This window comes from Eptesicus fuscus, chromosome 6, assembly GCF_027574615.1.
Source record: "Eptesicus fuscus isolate TK198812 chromosome 6, DD_ASM_mEF_20220401, whole genome shotgun sequence".
Lineage (NCBI taxonomy): Eukaryota > Metazoa > Chordata > Mammalia > Chiroptera > Vespertilionidae > Eptesicus > Eptesicus fuscus.
Window position 1 is genome coordinate 95,028,001 of NC_072478.1, and position 22,200 is coordinate 95,050,200.

A 22,200-nucleotide genomic window follows, 5' to 3' on the forward strand; every position below is an offset into this window, starting at 1 on the left:
GCGGACTCAAGGGTCCCAGGTTCGATTCCGGTCAAGAGCATGTACCTTGGTTGCGGGCACATCCCCGGTAGGGGGTGTGCAGGGGGCAGCTGATCGATGTTTCTGACTCTCTATCCCTCTCTCTTCCTCTCTGTAGAAAATCAATAAAATATATTAAAAAAAAAAAAAAGAGCAAGGGCTGGCATTTGGAGAGCCCTTCAGGGTTTTTATTGTCTTTTGTCTCTCACACCCCAGAGCCCCCTTCCATCCCTCCCCAGTAGAGGCCACTTGCAATTCAAAGAGGAAAAGGCAGGGACTTACGATGGAGCTGCTGAAGGCCACAGAAGACTGTGCGTTTTCCCAGCGCCCCACGGACCTCTGTCGGGAGTGGCCCTGGATGGGTACCCGGGCACTCTGGCACCTCCTCAGAGGCTGGACGCCTCCTGGGCTCTTCATTGCTGGTGGGCCCTGGGCCCATCTGGCCGGGAAGGACAGGCACTGGTATTGCGTCCACTCTTCACTGTCTGAGTCCAGCTCCTTTGGGATCTCCAGTCGCTTGGCTATGGGGAAGGAGTCCTGTTATTGCCCCTGTCACACCTGGGCTGGACCATGGCTGGGGTGATCCCAGACTTGAAGTGGGGGTTAAGGACACTGAGGAAGAACACTGTGCTGCTCTGGCAAGCAGGGAGCTGGCTACCCTGACTGGAGAAAGGAGTGCAACCAAGTCCCACAGGTGCAGATGCAGGCTCTGCTACCTCTTAGCTCTGTGACTCTGAGATTTGTGGCTCCCATGCCTCCATTTCCTCAGATAGGGGGTTAAAAAAAGTACTGAACACTAAGTGTTGGTTTGGAGTCTTGGAATACTCTAAGCACTGATAATGGTAGCTGTTTTTATTATTAAAAAGGATCAGAAGGGCCCAGCCAGTGTGGCTTGGTTGAGCATCGACCTATGAACCAGGAGGTCATGGTTCAATTCCTGGTTAGGGCATATGCCTGGGGTTGTGGGCTCCATCCCCAGTGTGAATCATTGCTGTTTCTTTTTTTTCCCTTTAAAAAATATATTTTATTGATTTTTTACAGAGAGGAAGGGAGAGGGAAAGAGTTAGAAATATTGATGAGAGAGAAACATCGATCATCTGCCTCTTGCACACCTCCTACTGGGGATGTGCCCGCAACCAAGGTACATGCCCTTGACCAGAATTGAGCCTGGGACATTTCAGTCTTCAGACCGACACTCTATCCACTGAGCCAAACCGGTTAGGGCCAGCCATTGCTGTTTCTATCTCTCTCTCTCTCTGCCTCTCTGAAATCAATTAAAAAAAATTTTTTTTTTATGAAAGGATCAGAAGGTCCCACAAAAATGGTTACCATCATGGCAAAGAGAATTGGGTTCCCTATAATATCACCTCCTTTCTCTTTCTCCATTCCTCATACTCAAAAGAATGAATGCTGCTCTCTTGAGAGTTTCTTCTCTCAGTTAAAAAGTGTGTGTGTGTGTGTGTGTGTGTGTGTGTGTGTGTGTGTGTGTGTGTGTATGGGGGACAGAGCTGAGGGGATCAGGTTAGCTTTACAGGCCATCTTTAGTCCATACAAGATGACCGTCTGGGAATTTTATAGCCATATCTGCTCAGCTGAAGCTTTCAAGAGATCCCGGAGCATGGAAGGCATTTCCCAGGTGTATCAAATCTGACCATGTGCCTAGACCTGGCCTGTCCTCTCAGGTAAGGTGACCCAAGAAATTCTTAAACCTGGGCACATCATTGGGACATGTCCCCAGGCCACTCCTGACAGGTAACAATGTTGTGTGCAAATGGCGCAGTGCAAAGCGACTGGAGGACCACACACAGATCACTGACAGCCTTGTGAACACTTGAAGGTTCACAGGTGATGAGAACAGCACTGATCTGTGACCAGGAAGCCCCAGGGACACAGGAAGCTACTTTCCACAAGCCACACAGCCTCTGTGGGGAGCCAGCATGATGTCTTTAATCACCCATCCTCTAGGAGAGCAGGCGATTCTTTCAGGAAGAAGGATGGGGGCCCCCGGGAGGCCTCGTACCGTTTTCTTGGTGCGAGTACTCGCTGCCCACGATGGTGCAGCGCCGGAACACCATCTTGTTCTCGGTCAGCGTCCCCGTCTTATCGGAGAAGATGTACTGGATCTGGCCCAGGTCCTCCGTGATGTTGAGGGCTCGACACTGGATGGACAGATCAGTCTCCTCATCGTACAGGTCGAGGTCGTTGTGCAGGAAGAAGACTTGCCCGAGCTTCACCAGCTCAATGGACACATACAGGGAGATGGGGATCAGCACCTGCAAGAGACCGAGTCCAGGGAGTCAGAAGGCAGGCCGGTTCCCTGTGTCAGGACCCTCTCTCAGGACCCTCTCTCATGGGAGGCAAAGGCATTGAATGGAAAGCTGAGGTCCGCTCGCGCGATGGACTTTCTCTGGGAAATCAAAGGTCCGTGCCTCATGCCTCCCTTGACATTCTTAGGGGATATGCCTTCTTCAGGCAGGGGTGTCGGTATGAGGCAGGCACTCGCCATTGGTTGTTTAATGCAGACCAGGAAGCGGGTGAGGAGCGGTCGTGCCTCTGTCTGGAGTTCCCCGACTCCTCCTGGATCCCAGTGCCATGGAAGACGGCCTCCCACTTTTACAGGTGTTCAGACCCATTGTTGATTACTGGCCACTGATTCAATACCTATTATCTATTGAGCGCTTTGTGTGAGTCCCATATTATTCCAGGTCCTGGACATGGCAGGGAGCAGAACAGAATCCCTGGCCTTGAAGACCTCGAATTCCAACAAACAAACAAATATACCCTGGGTAGTGGTGAGTCTCATAAAGAAAAAGTAAAGAGGGTAGTGGGTGATGGTTGGGAGGGACTCTTATCAACCATGACCTTTGAGCATACACTTGAAGACAGGGTGTGTCCTGAGGATATCTGTGGGAGGAGGAGCATTCCGGGCAGCTGCTGGGCAGTGGGAGTGGGCGGGGTGTTGGGGGGTGAGAGTAAGTATGTGAGTGAACAGGACAGGGAGGGAGTCAGGGTCCAGATCATTGAGGGCTTGTTGGCAGCAGTAAGGACTTTGGACTTTACTTCAGGAGGATATGAAATCACTGGCGGATCTGTGTAGAGCAGGGGGTATGACCTGATTCACATGTAAAAAAGGATCACTCTGCTAAATGAATGAATGAATGAACTAATGATTCAAAAGAGTTCACCAGTAAGAAGACAGTGAAACACCCTCAAGTAGTACAAGAAATTGAGTGTAGATGAAGCTGCGTCATCTTTTCATAGATTGTAGTTTCTTATAGAGCCTGTACATTTTTTTCTCCTTCTCTCATGTAGGTTCTCTGTGTTTTTGTTTCTTTCTCCTTATAGGGTCAGTGCCCCCGCTTCCCCTTGTGTTTTTAAATCTTAAGTGATAAAATACTAAAACACTAATCTGTGGTTTCTTCCTCTCAGTATTTAGGGTTTGGCAGTTCTCTGTGCTAGTTTATCTTCTCTTATTCCCCAGTTATTAGGTTTCACCTGTTCAGTATCCGGCAAAGGGCCAGGCACACGTGGGTCACTGCTGTAATGTTACTCTTATATAGAAAAGCCTAATAAATATTTTTCTCCACGATTGTCTCAGGGGAGGGTCCCCTCACAAAGCAGGGTTGGTCCTGACATGAACCCAAATGGGAATACTTTCAAAGGCCCACAAGAAAGCAATGGACATTTCCCCATCTCAGTCCAGGCAGTTCCTTCTTGGGGCCAGCACTGAACTTTCCTTCACAGAGTTGTATGGTATTGTCACAGGCCTACTTAGCCATTCGTGAGAGAGGAGCTCCTACCTGGAGCAGGATGATCATTGTGAGGAACATGTAGAAGCCCCCAAGGGCAAGGGGAGGGAAGCTGCCCTTGGCGTCCGGCACATCGAAGGGAGGGTGTTCCCTAAATGTCCCGTTCCAGAGGCTGTGACCTGAGAGGAGGCAAAGGAGGATGAGACAGAATCTCCATTTAGTTCCAAGGTTGGTCAATTACATCAGCCCTTAACCTATTCCTGGACATGAGTATGCTTTGGAGGAGTCCACCCTTATCCTATATAATAAAAGGGTAATATGCAAATTGACCCTAACGTCAGAATGACCAGAACGACCGCTCGACCAGTCACTATGAGGCACACTGACCACTTCTCGGTCCCTTCCCCCAGCTGGCAGGCTCCAATCACCCTATGGCTAATGGGGAGCTGGGGGTGGGTGGTGGGGGACGTGGGCGTTTCTAGGCCAAGGTCCCAGCCCTGCTGTGGGTCGCCCCACATACAGAGGGCAACCCACGGTGGGGGTGGGGCCAGCGAGTGGGGGGGAATGGCTGGCCTCTTGGTCCCTTCCCCCTGGCCATCAGGCTCTGATCGCCCGAGGGTGGGTGGCAGTGGGGGGCAGGGCTGGCAAGTGGGCAGAAAAGCTGACCTCTCAGTTCCTCCCCCCAGCCGGCAGGCTCTGATCACCTGATGGCAAACAGGGAACCAGGGGTGGGTGGCGGCGGGGGGTGGGGCTGGCTGCGGGCAGCTGGGGAAGATGGCCCTGATCGCAGGCCGGGCCTAGGGACTGTACCCATACACGAATTTCGTGTGCCGAGCCTCTAGTTCTATATAATATAGCTGTGTGTGTGCGCGCGCTCATTTAGCTCTGAAGCAGTCCTTCATATAGCTTACGTGTCAGTCTCTTGGTAGGCGTTAAGTCTGTCCTGCCAGAGGAGAGTATCATGGGGATTGCTTACATTTTCATGACATTCTGTGATATAGGGGTTGGAAATAGAGAAAGGGACACACGGTCTTTCCAGTTGTGTGATGGGAAGTGCCTGGCTTGGGAGTCTTGACAACCTTTACCCACCCTCTATACGTCCCCCATGCATTCTGGGCTAAGAAAAAAGAGCCACCACCTTCACACAGTCCAAGTGAACGTGTGATAAAGAACCGGGAAGGGAGCTCGCTGAGCGCTCTCACCTCCTACAGGGGCCCATCGCTGTGTGTGAGTCATTCTTCTCAGAAAGAACAGAATTCTGCCCCTCCCATAACTTTCCCAATTTATGTATCATTTGGGCAGTCTGCCAAGCTGATTCTGGCTTGCCTGCACCTTATCTCACTGTGTGACCTTTTAACCATTAACTTCCTTTCTCTGAGGACACAGTGAGACGATCTCAAATGTCCTTTCCAGTCCTGACATTCCTTAAACAAACCTGCCCTGAAGCAAAGGCAGCCAGTGGTTCCTGCAACTTAAACATTAGCCTGCTCTATCTGGTCAAGCACTTAATGAACTCACCCCTAATGCCTTGGCAGGGCCAGACCAAATGATTTCACCGGCCTTATATGGCCCATGGGCCAGTTCCCCACCCCTCTTAAACCAGTAAGTTGACGTTAGTTTTCTGTGCGCAGCCCTCCCTGAGGGGACAGACTGTCAGGGATCCTGTCCACATGCTGGCTCCTTCCTGCTGGACCAGGAGCTGGGATGCGCTGGCCTTGTTATCCTTCACGCTAAGAGAGTGTCTGACTTCTGACAGTATTTCTTGAGCAAATAAATGACAGATGATATTCCTAATATTTTGTGTAATTAGCACTTAAGAGATTTCACATTGGCATCCTGTGATCATATAGAGGAAGCTTTATTTTTTATGAACTCTATTTTATAGATGAGGAAACTGAGGCTCAGCGAGTTGAAGCAACTTGCCCTCCCCGCCCCGCAAAAAAAAAAAAAGATTACTGTGGCACTGTGTGTTGTTCTTTCCAGAACATTCCATACCTACAGCTCCGATGAGGCACATGAGGAAGAGGAGCCCGATGCAGAAGAAGATGTCTGTGTTCATGCGCCGCTCGATCTTGCTGCGCTTGTACCGCGGGCCGCTGTTGTTCAGCATGGCTTTCGTCTCGTGGCCTGCAAGCAAAAATGAGGTTATCAGTCTCTTGCCCCCCATTTGCCTCTGGTTTGGACCATAGCCTTGGCTCTGCTCACAGGAGCCCACAGTAACAGGGGCCTCCTGCTCTCACCTGCCTCTGTCCTGCCTCAAGGAGGCTGTTGAGAACCGCTGGAGAGGCTTCTCACAATTGGTCAGCAGGTACTGATTGAGCATCCCGACATGCCAGCCACTGGTGGGCATGGACAGAGCTACCATGCTCAGGTTGTGCCCTGCACAGACCTAGAGGTCCCCCTCATTTTGTAGTTGTCATAGATTTATAAGTTTATTATGACACATTTCTGGCAAATGACAGTAAACTGTTTTTGAGGGCTCTTTCTAATTTGCACAAAGGCACTGTTATGGGCTAGTGGTGGGATAATACACTGCCAAGACAGGTGACTCACATTCTGGTGAAAATATACAAGGAAACAAATACATGAGATAACTGCAGTCAGTAATAAGTTTCATGACATAAACAATAAACAAAGGGCTAATAATAAGAGATGGTTTTGGAAAACATAATCAGGGAAGGCTTCTCAGAAGAGGTGACATTTAAGGAAGACTTGAAGGGAGAGAAGAGTTGGGAGAAGAAGGTTTTAGGCTGGGGGGAACAGTAGGTGCCAAGGCCTTGGGGCAGGACACTGCTTGGGGCCAGTCATTTTCATATTTGTCTCTTTGCCTAAGGTGTTGGTGCTGCTTGGGTAAGAGTGGCCAGGGCCAAAGGCCTCCACCCCAACATTAAATCTGTACAGCTCCACTCCTGTCTCGGAGTTCTGCATGCATAATGTTTTGTTCAAAGAAAGGACAACAACATTTGAAAACTACTAATCTCTCCTAACCACCCCTTTTTCTAGTTGGAGAAAAGTAGAAGGGACCTGCCTATAAAGAAAGAATAAATGACCACCCGAGCCACACTGAGAACCCTGGGTTCTAATTCCCAGCCTATTTCTCCTTCCAAGCAGCCCCTGGTGGTACCCAAGCCACACAGCCAGCTGCTGAGTCAAGCCGAGACTCTGTCTTTGGGCAGAGCCTGTCCTCTAGGGCTGTGGTCGGCAAACTGTGGCTCTCGAGCCACATGCGGCTCTTTAGCCCCTTGAGTGTGGCTCTTCCACAAAATACCACGGCCTGGGCGAGTCTATTTAGAAGAAGTGGCGTTAGAAGAAGTTTACGTTTAAAAAATTTGGCTCTCAAAAGAAATTTCAATCGTTGTACTGTTGATATTTGGCCCTGTTGACTAATGAGTTTGCCGACCACTGCTCTAGGGCTGCTAACTTTTAACTACCATGCTGTATTCCTTAGCAGTCAAATTAAAAAACACCAATCACATGTTTTCTGTGCAAAATTAAAGAAAATGAATACATCAGCTCCAGCGGTGAATGGGTTTAATGCTGTTTAGCTAGTTGCCCTGTGGATTTAAAGTGGCAACAAAACAGCAGGACTAGCAAACTCTAGGCTTATTAAATTAGACCTGAGTCACTGCAGTTGTGAGGGGGTTTGCGTGGCACAGTGAGCACAGCCTGATGGTGCTGACGACACTGTGCCTTCCTGACTTCCTCAAGGTCACCCCATACACGGGGTCCCAGGACCATTCTCTTCAAACACCTGCTCCTCACCACTTAGATCCCTCTATTCTTTTGATAAGAGCTGGACTCAAGGCGGGGAGGCTGCATGGTGTAGCCGTTAGAATGTGGGCTCTAGAGTCAGAGCTAGACTCTGCAGACACTTGACCTTGGGTTAAATGCAATTAATACCAGGAGACAAGTGACCTTGAGTGAATGATTCCCTTTGCAACTCAATTCCTTGTCTGCAAAATGGGAGATGATGGTTGTGTATATATTTGGGGCGGGGGAGTGGATTAATATACACAAAGTACCTCAATGCGTTCCTTGTACACAGTAGGGGTACACACCTCCACACTGGATCTCTTCCTCTACAAAGCTCAGTTTGGCTTTTTTGGGGCCTTTGATACCAAGGATACTCCTATTTTGTCCGTCCGTATTGTCCAGGGAGAGACTCTAGACCAGTCGTTCTCAACCAGGGGGATTTTACTCCCCCGATGACATTTGGCAATGGCTTGAGAAGTGGTGGATGCACATCTTGAGAAGGTGGTGCTAATGGCATCTAGTGGGTAGAGGCCAGGGATGCTGCTCCACATCCTACAAGGCAGCCCCCACCACCAAGAGCAATCTGGCCCTGTAAGTCAATCGTGCCAAGATTGAGCACACCTGCTCTAGATAATAACACCGAAAAACAATTAGCACTCTTTTTGCTCATACTGTTTGAGAACCTAATATGTGCTAACCCATTTCACAGGTCATTTCATTTGAACCTCATACCCCTACAAGATAGGAACTCCTAGTGCATCCGTGTCGAAAGCTTAGCCAGCTAGCACTGGAATGTGAGCTGGTGCGTGGATTTGAACCCAGGCAGCCTGACCTCCCAGAGCCACAGTGAGCTCTCTCTAAACCTGTCCCCTCACACACCATTCCCATCATGCACATAGAGTTTCTCCTTTGTTTCTGATCACTCAGAAAAGCAAATCTAAGTCCATGTGGGTTTTGTTGCTGGGACAGGGATTGCTGCACAGCTCACCTTTAGTGGGTCTACCCGATGGCACTGACCTCATTACCAAAGACCCTTCAAAACAGTCATCTGAACTGACAAATACAACCCCTCCTTCCCCCAAATTAGGGAAAGCTAGCTAGATTGTGTCATTATTTGTTTAAAAAGCTGTTTTTTTTTTTTTTAACAGTCCCAAAAAATGAATCTTAGGGTAGATTGATGTTTAGAATGCTCTTCTATGGCCATCAAAAGTGGGGCTCTACTCAGACCAAAACAAATCAAACAAAACAACAAGCAAGGTATCCTAGTGAATAAAAGACCCAGAGACATGTATGCTGGAGTCCTCCAGTGAAAGTAGACACCTCGGGGAGACCGTGTTGCCCCTACAGAGGAAGAAGTCTGCAGTTGTCAACGTGACAACCGATATTTATTGAGAACCCACGGGGCACCAGGTTCTAGGTCTCAGGGATACAGTAGCCGTAAGACTTTAGATTTCATTGTAAGATGTGTTGCTATCTTTTTAATTGGAAAGCAAAATGGCAGTGGCAAGGTCAGACACACCATCATAACCGCAGCCATAACATGAATAAAAATAATAATAATAACTGCAGAACACAATGAAAACCCATCACATTTTTATGTGCTAGATGCAGTGCTTTTCATGTGTTGGGTCATTTGATCCTCGCAAGTACTCTATGAGGCAGATACAAATATTTTCCCCATTGGGTAGATGAGGAAGCCGAGCGAGGCACAAAAGGTGAAGTTATTAAGTTTGATGAGGTTATTCCTCAGGCTCAATAAGATACACTTCATCTTGCCTATATAGTTAGTGTCACAAATGAGAAATGGGAAGTTATGTGACTCTACCCCTTAGAACTGATGTGAGTTTCCCCTCGTGGAGATGGATTTGGAGGAGGGGATAGAGGAGGGAAGGTAGAGAGGGACCAAAGAAACTGTCCAGGGACAATGACCTGCATAGATGACAATGCCAACAGCCACCTCGGTGTTTCTGATGGTGCAGCCTCGGAGCAAAAGACTCTCACTGCCAAAGCCGGTCCTGGTCTGGTCAGGATGCTCCCTGGGGATGAGGAAAGACGGGGAGTAGTTTGGTGGCTTCTCCATGCCATCACTGGCACAATGGTATCTCCGTGGCATCCCAGAACTAGAAGCAGTGAGTGAACACGATCCCTATCCTCCCTCTTTTTCAGAAGAGGGGTATTAACTTGGAATCTAGTCTCCATGTTCAAGTGCAACTCCTGATAGCTCCTGGGGGGCTGGGCTGTGAGAGGAAATGACCCACCCGAAGGAAATCCTCATTCCCCACCTGAAAGGGATCTGGCTTCTGGCCCTACGGGGACGCCTGTGCTCCCTTCAGGCTGTGGTCTCGTGCTTGCTGTCACCTGGCTGCAGGGACAGAACTGCACAAGCTGACCGTCTGAGTCCACAGCCGACACCAGGCAGTCCTGCCTCTTGGATGTGAGCTGGGTCAGGAAGGGCAGCTGCGGGCTCCTCTCCTCCAGCTCCTTCTCTCGCTGGCCTCACTCCTGCACTATCCTCCTCTGGCTCCGTCTCATAAAATAAACAGACCTCCAGGGAGGTGGGCAGGGGACTTGGTGCCATGTAGGGGAGGCGACTTCTTAGAGCGGGATGGAGTTTTTTTTTTCTCGCTCCAGGCTCAAGGAGATTGGACATTTTTGCCTCACACTTGAAAATTCTGAGTCCAACTAACACCAGGTTTTACCCCGTGTCTGGCCCTTCTTCTACCCTGATGCCTTTCCTTTGGGAGCTTTCAGAAGTTTAAACATAACTTCCCCACAACACTGGGGTGAAGAAAAATAATCATCAGAACCTTTAGGGCTTTTTCTCCTTCTAGGTCTTCAATACTTCTTTTTCTAGGGCTGGTATATGTGTATTTTTTTTAATGTATTAACTCAATCATCATGACAGCCTTGTAAGATAGGGTCATGTGACTGTACCCACTTTTTAGATAGGGAAACTGAGGTAAGTTCAGAGAGATAGTAAGGGGCAGAGCAGAGATTCAAACCCAGGAAGCCTGGTTCTAGAGTGCTCTATTGTAACTAAAAATATCCTTTAATACTAATTATTCCTTACTGTGTTTATAAACAACATTGTCTGATGTTATTTTATTTGACTCTTCAAGGCTCTGGGGAGTAAGCAGGGTGATCATCCTTACTCGTGAAAAAGGTGAAGCTCAGAGAGGATGACAGATTTTTCCAAAGCCACACACCTAGAACATGGGGCATCATAGGACTCGGGGACCCAGGCCACAGACACCAAACCTCCTGCGGTTTTCACTGAGGTTTCTCTAGCTGTTCTTTGTGATAAAAAAGAAAGACATTTCCTTAGGACCCGAATGCTTATTTGTTTGGCCATTTTAAGGAAAAAATGTTTCTCGCCGAAGAGGAGATATTTACTAGCAGCACGTGGGCATGAGATACTTACATGTAACCCTTAAATTTGTTGAGGTGATTGTTGGGTTTCTCACACACGATGGTGTTGTGGAAGTGTTCTGGTTTGAACTGGGCCTCCTGTGAGAGAGAGGATGTCACAAGATTATTAAGAGGGATCTACTTTTAATAGATCATCGGGGAACTAATCGTTGCGAATAAGGTAATCCCTGCTTTGTCGCAATGTGATAGTTGTCATGCATTAGAAGAAAGAGTTAAATCCTCATGAAAGAGGAGAACCTAGATGCAAATAAAATTTGGATTGACAGCAGAGAAAAGTTGGACAACCGCCCATGTCCAGAGACCATGTGTCCTATGCCTTGCAGGGTGTTTAGTAGCATCTCTGGCCTCTATCTCCCAGATGCCTGCCGCATGCTCGCCAGTGTGACAACCAGAAATGCCTAGGGTTGAGTCTCTAGACCAGCACTGCCCACACACCCTGATGGGAATGTTCTATTCTGCACTGTCCAAAATATGGAGGCCACAAATCATAGGGGGCTACTGAAATGTGGTAGGATGACTAAGGAATTGATTTTTAAATTTTATTTAATTTTCATTGATTAAAAGTTAAATAGCTACACGTGGCTAATGGCTACCACACTGGGCAGCACAGAAATAGATGATCAAAAATAAGAGATTGTATGTCATGCCATTTAGAGATAGCCACAGTTAATGTTCTTGTGTAATATTCCCAGGGTTTAAAAAATACATGTACACACACGTACACCCACACCCACACACATTTATGTATGGATGCACATGTACAGTTATGCATTTGAAAACTGAAAATTTTTTTGTTCATATACTTGAACATTTTTACATCTTTTTAAAAATTCTTTACATCTTCCTTAATACCTGCATAGACACCGGCTGTCTGAATGCCACCATATTTCCCTTCATCATTTCACTATTGAACATTTACATTATTTTGATTTCTTTTGCTATTGTAAAACTTCTGTGAAAATAGTTTCCAATAAAATAAAATAGTCCTAGCTCAGTGGATAGAGCGTCGCCTGTGGACTGAAGGGTCTGTCCCAGGTTCAATTCCAGTCCAGGGCACATGCCCGGGTTGCGGGCTCGATCCCCAGTAGGGTGGTGCAGGAGGCAGCCAATCAGTGATTCTCTCTCATCATTGATGTTTCTATCTCTGTCTCCTTCTCCCTTCCTCTCTGAAATCAATAAAAATAAATGGCATTGACTGTACTTTTGTTTCTGCCACAAAATAAATGGCATTGACTGTACCTTCGTTTCTGCCACACACCATGATGATAACTTTACACAAATTGTCAAGCTTACAGTTATTTTATGAAATGGGAATTTTAACGATCCCCTGTTTAGAGTTGGAGACACTGTGGCCCAGAAGGGTTCCGCTGGTGCCCATGGCCAGCGCTGGGATTTGAAAGCAAGTCTGGTGTTACTTGCACAGCACACTGTCCTGGTGAACATTCTTGGAGCCAAGTACTTGAAACACTTCCTTGACTCTCCACTTTTCTCTTTCATTAGGTATTTTAGTTGTATAATCTTTTCTGGTCCAATGGGGGTGGGGATACAACTAGGGGTGGGGAAATCTTGCTTTCTAATTCTAGGACTACTATTATGTTCACCTCTTGAGCCTCAGTTTCCCCATGTGTAGAATGGGACTAGTGCCACCCCCTTGTCCATCTCATTTGTGCCCCAGGGGACAGAATCCACGTGGGAAAGGAGTGAGAGGTGCAGCATGCTAAGCAAACAGAAGGAAGAAATGCTAGGGGCGGGACAGGAAATGGTTGCCTTGGTAGAGCTTTTAGCACAGGGAGTGAATTTACGGCTGAAAGCTCCAAGGTACAGCTGTTCAAAGGGGCAAATTGATTAGAAGAAATGATAGCATTTTCTGGCTTCGTGTAAATATACTGTCCATTGGATCTGTGGAGGCACCAGCATAAATAAACCCTCTAGTCACTTGAAATAAATTACCCATCCAGGAGTTTCTAAAAATATGGCCCTTTTCCCTCCAGGTATCGATTCTTTCAGGGACAAACACTTGCCGAGTTCTGAGATGATGACAAATCATGCTGTAATTTGTCAGCTGCTTTCGTGCCCTGATTAAGCCGTGTGCTTCACTCTGATCCATCCACTCGGCTCGCTGCTGGCTTTCTGAATCCAAACACAGTTCAGGGAGGAGTGGCCTCGGGGTCTGAGAGCTAAAGATCATGCTGCAGCGAGTCCCTGATGCCTGTTTGATGGGACCTGGTGGATGCCTGGTAATGGCCAAGTTTCCCTTTCTGGTCCCTCCAAGGGGCTTCCCAGTGACCTTCCTCTTAAAGTGCCCCTTGCTTTGCTTTGCTTCTGGGCAATGGCCTTGGGTCCTCTGTCTCCCTCTCCTCTTGGAGAAGTGACCTTGCCCTTTCTAACTACCTGTCCCCTGGGCCACCTTCCTTCCCTCCCCAAGATGGGCTGTGGAGAGGGGTGTGTGGGCTCTGCTGTATCCAAAGACAACCCCTCAGGCCCTGCTTCCTTTGAAGCATTTGCCAAAACTCATTCCTGGGAGCTGTGAGGAGAGACCAAGGACAGGAGGGCATCGTCACGCCTTCCAACTCCGCCAGGCCCTTAATTGAATCAGGAGTTTGGATTCCCTTCTGATTCCCTGCCTCACAGCTTCTCTTAGCTTGTGGATGAAGCTCACCTAAGCAACTTCTTTTCACACCCAGCATTCTGCTGAAGGCACTGACCCTAGTGCAGTGGTTGGCAAACCGTGGCTCGCGAGCCACATGCGGCTCTTTGGCCCCTTGAGTGTGGCTCTTCCACAAAATACCACGTGTGGGCGCGCACGTACAGTGCGATTGAAACTTTGTGGCCCATGCGCAGAAGTCGGTTTTTGGCCTGGGTGAGTCTATTTTGAAGAAATGACGTTAGAAGAAGTGGGGGTGTCGTTCGGTTGGGCGACGGGAGACGTGGCGCACGTGACTCGCGAGCCACGGTTTGCCGACCACTGCCCTAGTGGAAGTCTCACTAATAGCAAAATGGCCAGGAAAAGACAAATTCTTCCCAGAAAGAAAAGTGCACGCCTCTGCATTCTCCAGGCCAAGCCTACCTACCCTGAGCACGTAGTATGTTCCAGGCACCTGCCATTAAGTCCTCACAGTAGCCTTAAGAGGTTTTGACAGATGTGCAAATGGAGACTGAACTAAAGCTGTTGCTTTACGGTTGGTAAGTAGCAGAGCCAGGATTGCAATGGATATGACTGGAATCCAAAGCCGATCGTGATCATCCTCACTATCATCATCATCATCATCATCATCATCATCATCATCATCATCGTTATTCCTCTTCCTTCTGTTAGTGTGATAACTATTGCTCTAGCATCTATTGGATGCTTATTTTGTGCCAAGAACCAACTATGTATTTTATACATGCTATCTCCTTTAATTCCCTGAAAAGGATCTGACTAGTCTCAGTCATTCATGCATGCATTCAAGCATTTACTGACTGTCCATGCTACCTGAACCAGAGTGAGGGAGAATCAAAGAGAAGAGGTGATTGACACAAATCAATTATTGCAGCTGTAACACCACTCAAAGTTCCCAGTTCAACTCATGTATCAATATCGGTATCTATGAAAGTAGAGGAAAATCAGCCAAGGCCAAGGGTCAGTGTGTAATGACTCTCCAGGTGAACGTACTCCTCACTGACCTATGGCCCAGAAACAGCCAGCTGCCTCCTCCCAGCCCCACTGGGAAGGCCACGGGGAAGTAAACAGCCTGAAATATATTCCAGTAACTGGAACAGGCCATTTCACTTGCACTAGTCTTAACTGTTACTTTTCTAGTCTTAGTTTCCACTGTTCTTCACAATTGAATTTCAAGTTGGTCTATACATATAATTGCATAAAGGCATAAAGGCATGAACGCTCTTTTGAAATACTTAGTAGTTTTCTGGTGATTCACTGTCCATTCTACTCCTCTTTCATGAAGAACCATTTAACTTCCTTGTGGGAAACTATCTCTCCTCCATGGTTTCTCAATCTCAATGGGAATTAAGTCAAGATGCCCTGCCCCCTAGACTCTCCCATTGTGGGACTTTGACGTGAGTGGAATGACTCAAGGAGGAAAAAACAAATGAGACCATTAAGTAATTGCTGCTACCCATCTCTCCCACTGTACTGTTTTCTGGTTCTTGTTTCTGAGCCTGAGTCTTCAGCTTTCCTTTGATTCTGTGAGCTATATTGTGTGCTTCTTCCCTACCATCCCATCCCCACCACATTTTTTGCAATAATTCTGTTTTGCTTAGTTAGATCATTTCTGTTGCTTGCAGACCGAGAATCCTAACCAACACAGTGGCCTACTCAGTTGCATGGACATAGCTGGGCCTTTAAAAAATAATGATGTTTATTAATTTGGTAATGTTACAGTTCAGAAAATGCTGCCTCTTATTTATTTGACCTTATTTGATCTTCACAACTCTCCCGTGACATGTTCAGGACAGGTTATTCTGTGTTATTGGAGATAAAACGAAACATTGACTACTCTCAAGTAATTTGCCCAAGGTCTCACAGCTCATGAGCACAGAGGCTTGTCTGGTTCTAAAATGTGCACCATTCTTTGCTTGATTTAACTATTTAATGCTGTTTGCCAACAGAGCAAACCCTCTTGGCCCTTTTCAGGATTTCTTTGCAAGTTTTCCATATTGATAATTCTCTTAAACTTTCATAGCCAAGCTCAAGATTTACACCTCTTAAGGACCCTCTGTCCACCACATACCATTCCCATCTCTCCTTCTTTGAACCTAGACAATTCTTAAATATCTATACCACTCACTTTAAATTTGTCTTATACTTTTAAGTGTCAAGTACCAAGCTATTTCTATAAACCAATCGGTAGATTAAGCATGGCAACTGGTCCACAAATTCCCATATGCACCCAAATGTCATCTGTAGACAGAGTAAAAATAAGTCTCACTTATACATGGTTTTCCAATTTCTACAGGAATTCTTGAAATCAATAAATTACAAATCCATTTTAAGAAGTCATCAAATTCATAGTAACTCTTTGTTATTATTTTCTTAAATAAAGGACTCTGAAAGGACAACTACTTTTAGGGAGGAGAGCTTGGAGGGAGTGGGTTAAGATTTCCAATAATTTTTGATAGACACAGGGTTTTAAATTTAAAGAAAAATGGATCCCTAGTCCTAAGGTCTTAGAGGATAGAAAGTATATCTTAGAGCACTTTGAAAGCCCTCCACAGCCATTAGGAAATATTCAAGGATGGTGCTGTTAATTGAAAAAAGAGAAATTAACTCAACTCTTTCTTTAAATACAGAATGCATTTATTTACAGAATTGTTACTATGAACCTGAGATGGTTATGAAAAAGAAGAGTTGAACCAGGGATCATCAAACTTCTGTGCAGCTCCGAGAGTCTGTTACCCATACAACCCTCAGGCTAGAACCACCCCTATCACCCCCACCCCTCCCCCCACCCCACACAGGGGTTAGGGTGGCAAAGCAGCAGTGGTAACTCATTTGTGGTGCATGCCTGTGGACTCTGCAGGGACCAGGGTTACAGGGTACACAATCTCCACCAACTCTGGCAGCTATGAAGGAGGTACACTGCAACCTTGCAAGAATGCTATTTAAAGTTTTGCTTTTTTTTTTTTTTAGCATGCTAGTTTGGATAAATTGTAGAAGCAAATGTTCTTCATGCCCCAGCTGCTGAGCCAGGTGACAGAGGTTTCCTTCCTGGCATACAAATTAACCCGCTGATTTCTGAGAATCCTCTCTGAAAACTAATGACAGTTACCAGTACTTGATAACCTTCTTGCTTCCGGGTGGGGTAGAAGTCCTTTTCAAGATCAGCCACAATAGGCTGACTGGCAGCTACTGTCCCTTCTGATCTGGGTGAGGAAACAGTCTGCATATTCAATGACTCTGGGTCTCTCCTACAAAAGCACACAGATTGATCTGGAGGGCTCTGCCTTATAGTCCATGTGTGCCCTTTTCTCAAGTGGACAAATACAAATGTTGACTAAATGTAATCTTGAAATCTTTCTTTAAAAAATTATTTTATTGATATTTTAAAAAATATATTTTTATTGATTTCAGAGAGGAAGGGAGAGGGAGAGATAGAAACATCAATGATGAGAGCCACTGATCGGCTGCCTCCTGTACTCCCCACACTGGGGATGGAGCCCACAACCCGGGAAATGTGTCCTGACCAGAAATTGAACCATGATTTCCTGGTTCATAGGTCGACACTCAACCACTGAACTCTTTCTTTTTAAATCGAGGTAAAATTATATTAGTTTTAGGTGTCAACATAAGTGTACTGAGGTCATGGCAAAAGAAGTCAGGAGTCAATTTGAAGAAGTTCCCACTGAGTGGGACAATCATAAAGGTAATAACTGCACTGATTTGACATCCACCAATATGATTAAATCCACAAGTTCATATGGTTAATAAAAAGGAAAAAAAACCTCATCAGTCATCTCTGGAGGATGCTAGGGAGTCAACTCATCTAACATTGGCACAAACATGCACAGACACAAATCTAACCACAATCTGATTTAGGCAGTAGATTTAACTACCAATGTTAGAAATATGTTGTATGGGGAAGCATGTTAAATGGCACCACAGGGAGACAGTGCAATCAGCAAAACCAAGACTACAGGAGATTTTACAGGACAAATAACCTGGTTTACTCAGAAACAAAAACTAAGTATGCAAGAAAAAAAAAAAGAAGCAGAATAGGCAACCTATAGAGCAAGGGATTTAATAAGCTAATCTCAATATTTGAATACTGATTCAGACAAATTAAAAATATCCAACACTGACCTGAAAGTTGATATCAAGGAATTATGTTTAATATTTTAGGTATGACAATGATATAATGGTATATTTAAAAAATCATATTCTTAAGAGACAGATATTGAAATATTTATGGGTGAAATGTTATGATATAGAAGATTTGCTTCAAAACAGAGAGAACAGGGTGGAGATAAAGATAAAACAGGATTGATCATGAGTTGATTATTGAAATTAGGTGGTAGGTACCTAAAAATTATCATATTATTCTCTCTACTTTTGTATATACTTAAACATTTCCATAATAAAAAGAAAGAAACAAAGGAAGAAAGGAAGAAAAAAGGAACTCTGCCTGAGTTTAAATCTGAGCTCAGCCAATTGTGAAATGGGAATAATCAAAGTGCTTATCTCATAATTATCTCTGAGGAGTGGAAAGAGATAATAGGTATACAACACTTAGAAGAACTGTCTATGCCTATTTTTTGTGCTCAATCAAGTTATTTAGTGATACTACTTATTATGATATATTATTATGTAGATCCTATATTAAAAGAACCCTAAACAACATGATCTCAGCTCAACATTTAAGCAGTTATCAACAGGTAGAAAGACAGTATTATTCTTAACAGAAATATGGAACAGACTGTTAGGGGCAGGAAAGAGGATTTTTCCCTGGTTCTCAGGGCAGGCAAGGTTGAGGTGATAGGCTGCTACCTTCTGCTTTATTTAAGGTGTATCATCACTGAACTGGGATGGCCTTAAATGACTCCCTATCCCACCTCAAGTCTGTCAGAAAAGTAGTCCTCTGCCTAAATACAGGGTGGGCAAGAGCAGGTCTTACAGTTGTTCGTGTGGAAAGTATGTAATATGATCATTAATTAAAAATAGAAAAATAAAGTTAGTGTTTCACATACACACAACTGTAAACCTACTTTGGCCCACTCCTGTATGTTAGTCAGCATACAATTGCACTGCAGAGGGTCCAAGCTACAAAGGCTGTTCCCGATTGAGCAAATGGCTTAAAAACAGTAACCATCGGTGGAATGCAAGCTACTTAAAAGGGAGAGGCCATTAAGACTCTTTAACCTGGGCAATACACAGGTAAGCACAATTAGTACAATAATCAATGATGCTGGGGCCAGTGCTTTCAAACTTTAATGTGCACATAAATCACAAGGGGATCTTGGTAAATTGCAGACTCTGGTTCTGTCTGGGGTAGAGCGTGCGACTCTACGTTTATCACAAACTCTCAAGTGATGTTGAAGAGGCTAGTCCGCATCTCAGTGGGTGTCACAAATTCTTGGTTGGCACCAGGAAATAATCTGACACACGCTTCCATAAAAATTAGGATCCGGTGATTTGAATGACAGGTAACAATTGGTCCAAAATGGCATCACTCCTGCTAAAGCCCATGTTACCAAATCTAGATTTAATACCTGACCTAATTGCTGTTTCAACCTTTTCCCACTAATGCAACCTTAATCAACCAGTCTAAAATTTTCTGGTCAACATCAATGAGGTAATCTATTATGTTGGGGTCTCTCCATTAATCCCTCCCCCCCCACTAAAGGAAGTGACAATCGGCACAATAAAAACCCTCACCACTCCTTTCCCTCCAAAAGATGTCCTAGTCTAAAATTAATCCTTTTTTTCTTTTGTAAATAGCTCCCTTGCCAACCCTTCTTCCTATAAAAACTTTCCACATTTTACGACTCCTCAGAGCACCATTCTAGTTACTAGATGGGATTCTACCTGATTTATGAATCCCTTAATTAAGCCAATTACATCTTCAAATTTACTCAGGAATGTGTTTGATGTGAAATACTAATTGGAAGAATTCATTTCTGATTCTTTGGTTTGATAACTGCCCAATTTCCCAAAATGAATGGCACACACTCATTTCCAGATGTTAAATGCCTAGTTCCCATCTTGGAAATCCTTTTAAAGAAGAGGAATTATGTATCAGAATGTCATCAAAGAGAAAACTGTGCATTTAATCCTCTAATGATGTCCTCTTAGCATAGTAATTCTAATTTTAGATTCCTCCCCTTTTGGCCCCTTTCCCAGCAATGGGATATGGGAATAAATATTTCTTGAAAAGTCAATAATTTTGTGAATTCAAAGATGGTTCATCACAATAAAAGTTCCAACTGAAAAAAAAATTGGCTAAGTTGAGTTGCATTCTGAAAAGAGGATTTTGAAACCAACTCTTTGGCAACCTTGAGAATGACTTGGTGTGTCATAGAAGGAAGATTCTTCTGAGAAGCTCTTTCATATTTTAGAATTTCATTTGAATTTCACTCCTTACCTGTTGTGATCACGGGTGTTCCACAGCCCAGCTTAACATTTCCCTCAAATTTGCATAGGAATGCTAAAAATTGTTATGCTTAAAAATGGTTCTGAGGTTAAATAAGTTTGGAAAGCTCAGAGTTAGGGAGTTGAACCAGCCTCTTGGCTCCAACTCTTCTCCGAGACCTTAGTATGTTAATGCATATTGGAATGCCCAAGAGGAGTCTACAGGACACAGGCTTCCCAATCAGATTTGACCATGAACCTTGCTTCTCAAGCATTATCTCTTGAGCGAAGGGTTTGGCAGATTCCACCTTGAGAAATACTGGTCTTAGGGAGCTGAAAAAAAAGTTTGTTTTATTGACTTCAGATTAACAGAATTTAGTAATCTCTCATCATCTGTAAGATGATGAAAATGGGTGTAGGTACATGTGTTGGGTGGGAGGTTTCCAGAAGTCTCAGTGGTTAGTAAAAACCCTTTTGGCAAGGTGACGGTCTCATAGACATTAGGGATTTAGAGGGAAAACATGCTAACAAAAATGATTAATACTTATTAAGTTATTAAATTTCCCCCAAAAAACTATATGTAGGTGTTCAAAATTTTCTCTGAGACAAGTGATAAAATTTGCCCTTTCTGTACCTCAGCATTTTCATCTGTAAAATGGGAATAGTAATGTCCATCTCACACGGAGTTTGCAAGGACCAAAAGAGACAATGCATGGAAAAACACCAGTATAGATGAGAAGCAAAAAGATGGTAGTTTTGTTCTCATTGCTGTTAGGATTTTCTTTTTTTAAGTACTTGAGGTGCACCTTCTCTTTGTTGTACAGCTTCTCAAGAAGATGGTGGTAGCCCTGCTGGCGTGGTTCAGTGGTTGAGCATCGACCTATGAACCAGGAGGTCACGGTTCAATTCCTGGGCATGACACATGCCCAGGTTGTAGGCTCAGTCCCTAGTAGGGGGTGTGCAGGAGGCAGTTAATCAATGATTCTCTCTTATCATTGACTAGAGGCCCAGTACACGAATTCATGCATGGGTGGGGTCCCTCTGCCTGGCCGGCGATTGGGCCCATCTCACCCAGTCCGGGGGGAGAGGGGGGGGAGGGACCATGGGAGGATGGTTGGCTGCAGGAGGTTGGCTGTGGGAGAGCACTGACCACCAGGGGGCAGCTCCTGCATTGAGTGTCTGCCCCCTGGTGGTCAGTGAGCATCATAGCTACCAGCCAGTCGTCGGGTCGTAACAGTCGCTTAGGCTTTTATATATATAGATGTTTCTCTCTCTCTATCCCTTTCCTGTCTTCTCTGAAATTAATCAAAATCCTACCTTATAATAGAGAAACATGCAAATTGACCGCACCTCCGCTATGCCCATGATTGGGCCTGCGAGAGGCTGGGGGCGGGACTCCGGGTGGCCTATCCGGCCGTTGAGAAGACCAAGATGGCGGCGCCCAAACCTCTTAGTTCCGGGGGTCCCGGGTGGCGATCGCCACCCGGGGGTGTGTGTCGGGGCCGAGCCCGGTGCTCCCGGGGGTCCGGGGCGGCGATCGCCACCCGGGGGGGGCGTGTCCGGGCCGAGCCCGGCGCTCCCGGGGGTCTGGGGCGGCGATCGCCACCCGGGGGGGCGTGTCCGGGCCGAGCCCGGCGCTCCCGGGGGTCTGGGGCGGCGATCGCCACCCGGGGGGGGCGTGGCAGGACTCGCCCAGTCCCTCCCAGGGTCCCTGGGAACATTGCAGGCATGTGGTTGCTGAGACGCAGACCAAGCCTCTGGCCACAGATTCATAGCTTTGCCGAGACCTAGGGCAGGGATCTGCCTTATCTGCAGAGAGACAGAGGTTCTGCAGTGCCCCCAAGATGTGGGTGGGCCCAGCCAGGGATCAAGGGGCATGGAAGGACTCCTGGCAGAGGGGCAAGGACCCTCACCCCTGAGGCAGGGGGTTGAGGGGTGGAGCCACCTCAGTGAAGGGGTGCTGCACTGCAGGGTACTGGGCTGACTGAGGTGATTCAGAGAAGCTCCCAGTGCTAATGGGCCTCACTCAGGAGGCCTTCACACTTCAGAGGCAGTGACTACTGCTCCTGCCTTCACCCAAAAGCAAGCTCGCTACACCCTGCCCCATAGCAGAGCATGCCTAGGCAGTGAGTGGGAAGCCTTCCACCTGCTTCGGAGAAGGGGGGGGCAGTAAAGAATGGGGGG

General features: G+C 46.1%; 1 protein-coding gene across 1 annotated transcript in view; it reads right to left on the minus strand.

The window, feature by feature from the left end:
* The window catches only part of ATP10B (ATPase phospholipid transporting 10B (putative)), an 81,538-nt gene that overhangs the window by 39,547 nt on the left and 19,791 nt on the right, over positions 1-22,200 (minus strand). Inside the window, exons 4-9 of the mRNA XM_008147651.3 lie at positions 10,942-11,027; positions 9,450-9,556; positions 5,763-5,894; positions 3,819-3,946; positions 2,039-2,291; positions 301-539 (exon numbers count right to left, since the gene is read on the minus strand). Coding sequence (XP_008145873.2) covers positions 301-539; positions 2,039-2,291; positions 3,819-3,946; positions 5,763-5,894; positions 9,450-9,556; positions 10,942-11,027 — 945 coding nt within the window. The remainder of the gene's footprint in view (positions 1-300; positions 540-2,038; positions 2,292-3,818; positions 3,947-5,762; positions 5,895-9,449; positions 9,557-10,941; positions 11,028-22,200) is intronic.